The 12,199-nt window shown below is 41.0% G+C and overlaps 1 protein-coding gene across 1 annotated transcript; it reads right to left on the bottom strand.

Annotated features, from left to right (window-relative positions):
- Window positions 1-1,223: 1,223 nt before the first annotated feature.
- On the bottom strand, window positions 1,224-11,943 carry LOC133854306 (uncharacterized). The gene is made up of 8 exons (XM_062290439.1): window positions 10,715-11,943; window positions 10,551-10,616; window positions 4,824-4,968; window positions 4,388-4,606; window positions 3,632-3,836; window positions 3,330-3,525; window positions 2,684-2,802; window positions 1,224-1,778 (listed from the first exon to the last, which is right to left on the bottom strand). Exons 1-7 carry the CDS (start codon window positions 11,869-11,871, stop codon window positions 2,688-2,690), a joined length of 2,103 nt encoding a protein of 700 aa, XP_062146423.1. The 5' UTR covers window positions 11,872-11,943; the 3' UTR covers window positions 1,224-1,778; window positions 2,684-2,687.
- Between the last annotated feature and the right edge of the window lie 256 nt (window positions 11,944-12,199).

Below are 12,199 nucleotides of genomic sequence, written 5' to 3'. Positions count from 1 at the left end.
AGTCAAATTGTTGTTGTAGTAGGTGTTGTTTAATATAGTTTTGCCTCTGAATTACCCCTGCAAACTGTAATTTTAGACAACCTCATTCTTGGCCCTTGTGCCAAAAATTCATAGGGTTGAGCCATTCATTTGGCCTATTCCCAACTGTTTTTAGATTTTCTTTTATGCATTGGTACGGGGCTTTTGTTGGAATATCCCCACCTTTTTTATTGTGTTTTTATTTGTTGTAACCTTTATTTACCCCTCTTTTATTGCATTACTAAAAATTAATTAATTAATTAATTAAAGTACGAAGATACTCAGAACAATGCTAAGGACCATTTTTATATTTTTTTATTATCATTTGAAAGTTAAAAATAATTTTCAAAATCACCATTAAATTCAAAGTAAATTAAAAAAAAAATAAAAATAGTCCTAACATTTTTCGAGATAATCACTGTAATCCTATTCTATCAATCAAACTCGATGCCCAATATAACAGCTGGCCAGAGCGGCTGCATGTGCAAGACGGGCCACTAAGCTATTGCCACTTTGAGTCAATGCTGCTGCGTAGAAAACACGTTGTACTTGGAAGGGTTTGAGCACTCTTATCATGGCATTTGGCCTCTTAACAATGGACCTCTGTCTCTGTGCATACAAAGAACACAAAATTGGGGCCACCCCATCATTTTCATTACGTAAGAAAAAGACATGCAACGAGTAGGCGGCGCACATGGGTTAAGTCTAGCCTTTCCAATTTCTCTAAATTTCACGTAATTAACGGATATGTAAACAGGATACCTGTGAGCCGCTACCTGAGATTACTACTCTGAAACTGTCTTTTTTCTTGGGCAGAAAAGCTTTCCCAAGGCTATACTTCTTCGGTGGACGATGCTAGGATTGCTTTACTTGCGATCAGGACTGACATGCAGTGGCGCAGTGAGTCAGTGACATCCTCCCTCCCTTGCATTGCTCCAAAATAAAAAAAAAAAAGAAAAAAAAGAAAAAAAAAAAGACATGCGGCGACATAACACCTCAACAATAGAGTAAATGTTACATATCACTTTTGTATCTTCTCTTTAAAATTGATATTACTTTTAAAATTACTATTAGATTTTTAATCTAATAGGTGATAAATAGTAATTTTAAAAGTCACATCAATTTAAATTAACAAAAAGAAAATACAAAGGTGATACGTAACATTATTAGACAATTAAATTCATTTTATCTTCGAATTTGCAGGCTTCTGCACACCATCCCAATTTGGAAATTTCATAAAATTCTTCACAGCGTCAATTTACTTGCGCATGATTGAATCTCGTTAAATGGGCCACCTCTACTAAACTAAGTGGAAGCATTCTCATTTTTGCTTTGTTTCTTTATTGTTTTCCTATTAGCGACATCAATCCAATTATATTATGATTTTTACCTCCTTTTTTCTGTTTTTCCTTCTTTTTTGGCCCCTTTTCGAGTACTAATTGCTCAGCCCAAAAGAAAAGGGGCATGGAGAGAATCTATAATAACTTGCAACAAACAGTCAAGCAACTGAGGCTGATTTAGCTAGCCGTCATGCATGCGGCAGATTAACTTGGCAACTCAGTTTAAAGCATATTTGCATCGCCGAACTCCAAGATTTGTAAAGAAGATCCCGCGAGCTAACAACGGTTTCCAACTCCAGCTGAGAGACTGAGCAACTTGGTCTTCTCAGTAGTCACTCACAGCTGAGTTAAACTCAATCATGAATGGTTATAACCATCGTCCCAAACTAAGTTCAGCCTGTTGAGGAATTGCCCAAATCTCTGTTAAGCAAACCAGCTCATATTAGTATGTCTCAATCAAAATTATTCATAGTCAGATCATGTAACCAAAGCATTATCAAAATTCGCTACTATAAACATAACCATTACCAAACTTTACAAGATGATCTATAGAAAAACCCATGCTTTCCACCATTTCCAGATTCACTATTGTCTGACTCACCCAAAGCAAATTCAAGCCCATGTGGTCAGTGAATAAGGCGAAAAGGCTTTAATAATTTAGGATACGTTTGGTACGCAAAGTGGTTATTCCATTAGGGAAAGGAAATAACCTTGTTAATAATGGAATAATGTAAAATAAAATAGCCTCAGTGTTAAAATATACATAACACTAGGAACAGCCATGATAATGGCTCTTCAAATACTATTTAATTCCACTTTCTTCCATTTTTAATAGAAGCTATTCCCTTTTTCATACCAAACATAACCTTAAAGTTTAAACTATTGATTCCATATTACCTACGGCTAGTGGAAGGAACCAAAGCAAGGGGCAGAAAGCGTGCAGCATAAATTTCCATTCCATGCTGTGTACCATGAAAAATTCATCTACGAATTGCTTATGACATGGTGAATACAGCATTTTTTTTACATGCGTTTGAACAATTTATTCGTAGTGAATATCACATAACACAAACTATATTCAAATATCAGTTCAAAGTGCATTACAGGAATTGACCAACCATGCAATTACTTTGAGCCCTAAGGAGTTTGTTGTATCCACGCCTATCGTAGTCTCAGAATCTAAATTCTCAAACACTCCCCAGAATACTTTAGTTCCCTCAAAATTCTAGAAAAATCTCATTAGCAGGTAAACTATTTCATTTTCACCCAGTTAAAGTTATAAAAAAAAAAATATGTGTATTTACACCGAAGGAAAAGCATGTTACCATGCTAGTCTTCATCAGTAGAGATCTTTTGCTTCTTCCACTTATAAGCCGCTTCCAATATCTTAAGATTTGTAGTCTGAGTTTCTTCTGGGAACAGATAGTCAATATACTCCTCATACCTGCCATTTCAAATTCGTTAGCACAAGCAAACGAGGAAAACAAGGAAAAGCTTACAACAGAATAGAACATAATAAAATCAAAACTGCAGCCATGCACTAGTTGATTGAAAATTTATATGGGCCCAGTAAGGTTGACAATGATTCTAAAAATACTAAACTTCAAAAAAGATAGAACTAAAATATGAGAGCTTCAATGGATATTCTTCACCACAATTGTATGCTAGTAAGACCCTATTAAGCATTTTGATTCAGCACTTGCACAAATATCAAGGGAAGCTATAGAGAAATCAAATCCTAGGGGATTGTGGACAGTAAACCTGTGAGTAAAAGTATGGACTCCTGGCTCATGCATAATGCTTTAGCCTCATAAGTCCAAATTTCAGTATTAAAATACTAACTTAAAAGATCACCAAGCATGTGAAAATGACATGGGTTGTCTTCCACCAGTTAGGGTGCTGCCCATTGGCATATTTGTTGAGACTAACATCAGAATCTTACAAAGAAAGATTAAGGTTGGTGATACATACCCAGCAGGACCATCCTCAGTTACTATCTGCCTTCTCTTTTTCAGTTTCTTTGGCAGCTTACTCTGGACTAAACTAACATCTCCTAGCTTGCCAAAGCTACTCTCCATATTCAACCATTCTTCCAAGAGCATCGCCCTTTCTTCTTTCAGTTCAGGTGCAGAAGTCCTAAAATAGTTGATAGCTTTCTCAAAAACCCCTGATTCATGGAAAACAAAAGGAAAAAAAATGTTAGTGGTGATGAAATTAAAAAACAATCATATAATAAAGTAAGGATAAGGATGGGATTTGCCAAAATTGATTACTTCTTGCATGCTGAATGCAATGCTTCTTTTGTTCATGGAGATCTTCTTCTGCCAAATCCGAACCCCCACCATCCTCCATAGCAGATGCCTCAAACTTGGCATAGCTTATCCACACCTTCAGGTGCTTAGTTCTGTCCAGAAGTCTCTCATAGAGTTCTCTGGTCCTTTCAAACTCACCCTCTGATATTTCAAAATCAATATATGTCTGTCATCAAAAAAAATATATGTATTATTATCAGTTATCTCCAAATCAAAATAGTCAACAAGAATTAATAGTATCTCAAAGCTTTCCTTTCAATCAAGTCAAATCCGCAAAATAAGTAATCAAAAAATTCCTCATCATATCCAGAGAATTTGATATATCAACTGGCAAAACAAATCAGACTATAAGACACTACTGCCTATATGTAGGCTTCAAAAAGAAAATAACAAACTTGGCATATTTTACCAGCAACCAAACAGAGATATCAAAAATAATAGATGCCTTTGTATGGGCCCCCTTTTTCATCATTTCTAGATAGAAATTTTAAGAATCAGGAAACAATAACTTTCTTTCTTTTTGACAAGCAAAAGAAATTTAATGTAAGAAATAGCGGAAAGAATCAAGAAAAACGTAAGTACAAGCATCATCCTCAGGATAAGTAATGGTGCAACTAAAATGGATGTACATAACTAGCAATGAAAGCTGTAAGCAAGAATTAACATTTTAACAGTATTTTAGCTTTGACTAAAATGAGGAATGCCTTATGCATGTACCTTCCACAACAACTCTGGCATATCCAGAGCTGGTTGGGCAATCGCAAGCTCAAAAATAGCCCTAGCTCGCTCAGTCTCACACAAAGATCTCTCCAACTCTGCGTACTTGCTCCATGCATAGCAATTCTCTGGCGACCACTCTAGATACCTCTCATAAAGTTTCCTGCAGCGGTCTATATTTCCAAGCTGCAGCTCTATCTCGATATACTTCTTGAATATCTATTTTGTTAAAAAGCACAATCAGAGTTGTGAGAATATACCAACCAAATTATACAATATACACAATTTTTTTTTGGGATAAGAAATCAAAATATCATTAAAAGCGTAAAGAGCATGGGCGCAGGAAGTATACAAGAGAAGCCACCTAACTAGTAGGGGCAAAAGAACAAGAAATTATTCAATATTGACAAATACTCGATATCAACCTTTCAATTACCTTATCTTTAGGAGCTTTGCCAATTGCATTTCCTAGAATTTGTCGTGCAGCCTTGAGATTAAGGTGCCGAATCTCAAACTGAGCAGCTAAAAGCCATATTTTAGCAAAAGAGAATTTCCCGTGAGGAATCAGCTTAAGACACTCCCTGGAAAAATTAATAGTGAGTTAGCAATCTCTTCAAAGTCATCTGGATTCATTCACACATGTGAATCATATATAGGAAAACCAAGATAAAAGTGCGCTTGTGAGTGAGGGTGCATGTCAGTTAATATGCATGAAGAGTTTTCATATAAATTTAGAATATAAGTGTACATTACAGAGATTTCTAACTTGGAAACTATTAGTTCCCTATGAAGTCACTAACTTGTCAATAGTTCATGATCACTAACAACCAAATGGTTGTGCAATACAAAAATCTCCTAAAATCCCAAAATCCATGACCATTAACCATCAATAATCACCTCTTACATTGTTTATCAACACACATTTATAGTAACTACATTCTTGTCCCTGGTTTCTTCTTTGGAGTAATGACCAATCCCCCAATCATTACCTAATTAGCAATTTATCTGCATATCTATCTATAAAGATTTACAGACACCTAAGAAAGAGCATATCAAATTACTTCTACCTAAAGTTGACCAGCTACAGTACATCAAAATTTTATAAAATGTACATTTCCACTTAGTTAAATCTTCAACGGCTTCCAACAGTCCCCTCCAACTAGTTGAAACTTCAAAGCGTACAAGATATTAGGCTGAGAGCATAACAGCAGCACCAATTTCTATCAAAATTACAGCTCACTGCAACTCAAACCTATAAACCACCAAAATGTTTTGAATTGCCCTCTATATCAAATTTGGCTGTTATTTTGAGCCAAAAAAGTCATAAATGTTAGTCACATGCGCATGAGTCGTTTCTTTTGTCAAAATAACCCCCAATTTGAGCCAGTTAGGGACAGTTTTGTAATTTTGTTCCTCAAAATGAGGGTATTTTTGACAGAAGAAATGGCTCACCCCTAATAAATGAAAGTCACCCCTCTGCTTTCTTGGATGTGGCTTCGCGGCCACCCCACTTTTCCTGTGGGTAGCCGTGCAGCCACCACCTCACTTCTACTAGAGGAAGTTGCACAACCACCGCCTCTCTTCTCTTGAAAACCCCTCTCTTCTCCTACAACCACCCCCTCACTTCAACTAGAGATGGCCACGCGACCACCCCTCTTTTCTACTGGGGGTGGCCACGCAGCCAACCCTCACTTCAATTGGGGGTGGCTCACGGACACCCCTCTCTTCTCCTGAGGGTTGCCACACACAATCCAAAGGGGTTGGCAGTATTTTTGGTAGAGAAATGGCTCATGCGCACATGATTGGCGCGTGTGACTTTTTCCTTCCAAAATAGCGGTCAAACTTGACACAAGAGGGCAACTCGAAGCCTTTTGGTAGTTTCTAGGTCCGATTTGCAGTAACTTAATAGTTTTTTTTATGACGAGGAACCCCTCCATGGCAGAACCACTTCGTGTACCCACCTCTATCAGGTAAACCTCGAATCCATGTAAAATGCCCCCTCCACACGGATCGAGTAATACTCCAGCTTCGCTGGAGGGCTGGCTCCAAGGAATTGTTTGAACTCAAAGAGATTCGAACCTTAAACCTCATGGGATTACCACAAAGACCAATGCCCTTACCACTCCGGAGAAATTAAGAACCTATCTATTCTCGACCAAATTTGATCTTCCTGACCATTAGACCAAGTAAACTGGCCATCTTCAAGGGGAAGGTCCACCAAATTATGCATGAAAATGAAGTCAGAAAACTCTTCCATAGCTGCAGAAAAGCCAGCACCACTAGATCTCTCACTAGGAAAACGAACCACATTAAAGTCTCCCCCAATACACCAAGGCATCTCCCACCAGCTCATCAATCCCACTAACTCATCCCACAAATCCCTTATCTCTCTGTCATCATTCGGACCATAAACCCTCCCAAATGCCCAAACAACGTTATCTCCAGTGTTACGCAAAGAACAGGCAACAGTGTATCTACCAATACACTCTTCCACTTTCTCCACCACCCTTCCATCCCACATTAACAAAATCCCACCCGACGCTCCATTGGCACCCAAGTAACACCAATCAACATGAAAGCAACCCCATAAACTTCGCACCACCTCCCTTGAGATAACTGCCATCTTAGTCTCCACCAAGCATACAATATCCGCCTTCCAAACCCTTAAAAGCCCTCTAATCTCCACTCTTTTCTCGATCGCATTTAGCCCTCTAACATTCCACGTCAAAATTTTAGGTGTCATAAAAGCGAGATGGTCCCCTACCCTTATGCCTGCCTCTGTCAGACTGAACCCCTTTCTTCTCATAATTAATAGACCAGGTCAGCCTATTTAATTCCCTCTGCCCTTTCACCCCTTGAGCAGGCGAAAGCTTAGTCTTAGGTTCTGCCAAAGAGAGGTCTCTGGCCGCTTCAATCTCCTCAAACAAAGCCAACAATCTGTCCTCAAAACGACCACAAGAAAGCCCAATGATTGGATAAAACCTCTTAATTCTTTCCACCACCCATCTAGGCAACACCCTCTGCTCGTCTACACCTTCCACTGCCAATGGAGTAATAACTATCGGCTCATAACGCTCTAACTTCCCCTCACCATCCCTAACCTTGACTTGCAGCAAGAGGCCTTCAGGATTATGCTCTAGCAAAAAATGAGTACCCTCCTCAGCCACCATGCTTTTAAAAGAAGACCCACTCTCCATTTTGTCCCCTGTTCCTTCCCAAAGGCATTTCCCCACTAGAGGTCCCCCTGAAAATGCTTCTGATTCGAATCCCACTTTACCTTCTGTTGTGGAAAAGATTACCAGCTCAAGACTACCTTCTTCCTGCCTCTGAGTCACTGAATCCACACCAAACCCAGAACTACCAGTCCAACATTCAACTGCGAGCTAGTTACCTGAGGAGCCAACATCAGACCTCCACCCTCTGCCGACAAAGCCATGCTGATTCCATTTCCAGCGACAGAACCCCTCTCTCCTAGATCGGTGGCCTCTCTAGCTACAATTGATCCTAGCCCACACTGACGAGAGCCGTTTGATTCCAGCCCAAGACCAGAAACTGCTAACTCCTCCGACTGACTATCAACTAACTGAAAAACTTTCGGCACTCCTAACCCACCACACAGCAACTCCTCGGACGCCGGAGAGGTGTCCTGATCCCCTATCATCGAAGAAACCGCCTCCTTCTCCCTGCTCTGACTCGTTCCTGCATCCGGTTTAGATTGCCCCAACTTAACTTTCCAAACAGCCGAAGAAATCTGGTTCCGTAACTTCCGACGCTGATAGACCCGGCCAGGAAAACCTGGTTTACACGATGACCTCAATACGGCCGGACCCATACCCAACGGCTTCGACTCCACAGCAGAAGTAGAAGCACCAGCGTCCAACGAGAACTGGCGAGTTGGAATAGGTCGCAGAACCGACCCAGCCTTGGGCTTAAACAAAAACTTGGGCCTCTTGATGGGAAACTACAAAGGTGTTTTACCTTTAGAAAGTTGGGCTGTCTTTGGTGGACCTTGGATCGAAGAGGTTCTTTCCGGAAACAGGGAATTGGGCCGAGAAAGACTGGAGCCCAAGGAATTGGACCTACCCATCACCTCGTCTTCCAACAAAAGCAACCCATTCAGACAATACCTTATTTCCTCATGCAACGTCTCCAACGTCTTCTTGATGCTGCGCAGCTCGAGGCAATCACCGATGTGTGACTTGCGTGGTGCAGAAGGCAACACAGAGGGGCTAGAGCCCGCCCGCCCCCCTACCCCTTAGGTCTGACATAGACTCACTATCCGACGACTTAGCAGAGACTGAGTTTTGAATCTTCAGCCCTGCCGGTTTCACCGGAAAAGACTTCTCCATCTTCTCTACCTTCAGCCCCGCCGGTTTCGCCGGAAAATCCTTCACCAACTTTTCCATCTTCAACCCAGCATGCTTCGCCGTAGCCAGTTTTGCCGATAAGGCCGCCTGATCACAAGAACCCTTCGCTAGAGACGACGCCCGGGTCCGGGAATCCTCCTCCGTAAAGTAAAAAGATGCCTTCTCTTTTGGCAAAGAAGTTCTCAAAACTTCAGCATAGCTCCTCCTCTCAAAGTGAGGCTTAGGCTGTGACACAACCTTGCCTTGAAAATGCTCTGAGGAACTGCCAGCAAGCAGACTATTGAAAGCTAAACGAAGCTCCTCCCCGAAGCGCTTCCACCCCTCACCAAATTTTCCTTTAGGCACCAAAACAGAACCTTTCCTTCTTCTCCCCTCATATTCTTCTATGGTTAGAAAGTAACCATGCCTATTTGCACATTGCTGCGCAAGAATCCGCGGAAAACCCGAAACAGATTGATTCCAGAACACTCTACAATCAAGAACCGTAACCAGATCATGAAAAGACTTAAGCAACTAGGCAGCCTCATCTTTATCTATCAGAATGGACCTCGTCACTCCTTTCTGAAGTTCATGAATCCTAATGCCTGTGAAACCACCCACTACCGACAAGCCAAACTCCTTAAGACTCTACAGACCACCAATGGGACGAACTCGTCTTATTACTTGGGACGAACTCAGCTCATAATCTTTCAAGATTTCTTTTTCCTTTGAAGCAAGACTAAAACCCTCTGCACCAGTAGTGGGCAATACTATGACTAATAATTAACACACACACACACACAAAATAATAATAATAATAATAATAATAATAATAATTATGGGTAACTTGTGAAACATGACTATCCTCACCCACAAGGTACGAGTTCATGCATGAATTATTTAAAAGCAAAACGTAAATGTATTCAAGTTATAAGTGTACATAGGAGCGAGCTCAAAGTGCTACTGTATGGAAGATGGTGCATTCATGTTTGTTGTGATGTCTATGATGGGATATAAATGACAAAAATTTTGAGGACCGAAAGAGGCCTTAGGAGGAGATTAAGGCTTTATTTTTCTATACTCTGTATCTTTAGAAAGCTGCTTTTGTTTCTCCTTTTGTCGATTAATTATCATGAGTTCCTTGCTCTTTCTTCTCCTTCTAATTAGGTGTTTTTTCTTGTATGCTTCATGTGTATCTGGGGCATCCTTATGGTTTTAATGATATTTCGATTACTTAAAAAAAAAAAAAAGTGTGCATATGAGCGAGTGCGTATGTCACTTAGCTTGCATGAGCAGATTTCATATAAACTTTATAATCAGTGTACACTGCAGAGATTTCAAATTATAAAGAATTACAATTGCTTATGATGTAATTAAATTGTTCATAATCATTAACAACCAAGTGATTGTACAACATATAGATTCCTAAAAGCCTAAAATCCATGAAAATTAAACTACTAAATAAACACCTCTCACATTGTTTATGAACCATAAATAAAGAACTTGCAAAACATATATGCTAAAGCTTGCAAAGAGAACTGCAACAAAATAGAACGAACACAACAATACCTCATGTGTTTGTCAAAAAAAACTACGAATTTTAAGTTTATAATTGATGCACAGCAACCCATATAAGCTAAGGACCAACAAGATTATGAAAATGCATCAAATGAAAAACAACAAATCTATGGCAGCAATTTTTACCAGGCTTTAAGTCCAAACAAAAATTAATGCAATATATGACCTGTACCAACTACAACAAAGACAAATTCTCCGAGAACAATACATTTAAAAGTTTTTTTTTGACACACACTTACCTATACACTTCTCTCGTTCGTTCCGCGTCTCTGGCGTCAAGCTCTTCATATAGTGCATAATTAATCCTACAATCACACATTAAACAAGCAATCAATCAAGCACATGAAGCCACAACAATACAAATCGAAGAAAGCTAAATTTCAAACCGCAAAATTAAACCTACCACAAGTAAATATACCGCTGCCAATACCGCTTTTCCTCAGCTGGAGGAACATTAGCAATGGCCCTCTCATAAACCTCCCTAATCCTCTCCTTATTCCCAACACTCTCTTCCAACCGAATATAATCAAACCAGGAATCATAATTCAGCGGATTCTTCCTCACCTCGTCCTCATACTGAAACCTCCTCTTCCCCACAATGGCATCCTCAATACCCTCCCTATCCCCAAACTGCTTCTCAAACGCCACAAACTTCTTATACAAGTCCTCAGCCCTCCCTTTCGGTATATGATCAAGGGCGAACTTGTAGATACACCTCGCGCGCTCGGCCTCTTTGCACCGCTCCTCAAACTCGGCAAAGGCGACGAATAACTGCTCGGCCTCCTCATCGTCGGCGAGCAACTCCACCGCCCACTCGTACACATTCCTTGCCCTAGCGACCTCGCCGTTCTTCATCTCAAACTTGGCGTAACGGATCCACGCACTGACTTTGGGGTGGCACTGCACGAACCGCTGGAAGATCTGTCTAGCACGCTCGACCTCGTTGTAGCGAAGCTCGAACTTGATGTACGAGAGCCAGCCCTGCTGGTCCGGCATCCAGTTCATCCAGCGCTCGAACACCTGTCTGGCGCCGGCGACGTTGCCGAGCATCTCCTCCATGTGTATGTACTTGTACCAGAGCTGGTCCACTCTCGGCAGGAGCGACACCGCACGGTCCCAGACATTGCGCGCGTGGTTGATGAACTTGTTCTTCATCTCCACCTCGGCGTACTTGAGCCACAGCGTGTGGTTCCGGTAGTCGACCTCGAGCGCTCGCTCCCACACGGAGCGCGCGCGTTTGAAGTCCTTTTGCGACTCCTCCCACTGCGCGTACTTTATCCAGACGCTGATGTTCCATCGAACCCGGCGGATGAGGTCCTCGAACTCCTTACGCTTGCGGAGGCGATACTCGGAGAGCTCGTTGGCGTCGGTGATCTTCTGCTTCGGCGGACGGATCTCCGCCTCCTGGCGCTCCCGGGCCTCGCGGAGGATCTGCTCGGCGGTGATCTGAATCGGCGCCGGGGTTTTGTTCTTAACCCGAGTCGGCCGCGGGAGCTTCACCTCCGTGTCCTTTCGGGTCAGGTACCCTAGGGTTGGATCGGCGTCCTTCGCTGAAGCCATTGATGGTCCAAGAACGAACGAATTGAACTCCAATAGATAATTTACCAAAAAAAAAGGAATAAAAGAAGTCCAATAGATAACCTAAAAACCCAAATGTTTCCCCCGGGTTTGTGATTTTTCTGAACATGGTTTCCCTTTCTATAACAAATTACACTTTCGTCCTTCGACCTTCCACGTAGCTTTTTTCAAAGGGAGGGTCGTTTTGGTAAACTTCTGCAAAACTTTTTTCATCCTTCAAAATTGATTTAATCAAACGGAATTTTGAATTTTTAGAAACACATTTTTCAAAATAAATTACAAAACTTTTCTCAAAACTCAAAACATTTTA

Source organism: Alnus glutinosa, chromosome 13 (genome assembly GCF_958979055.1).
Source record: "Alnus glutinosa chromosome 13, dhAlnGlut1.1, whole genome shotgun sequence".
Taxonomy (NCBI): Eukaryota; Viridiplantae; Streptophyta; class Magnoliopsida; order Fagales; family Betulaceae; genus Alnus; species Alnus glutinosa.
This window is presented reverse-complemented; position numbering and strand designations above follow the sequence as displayed.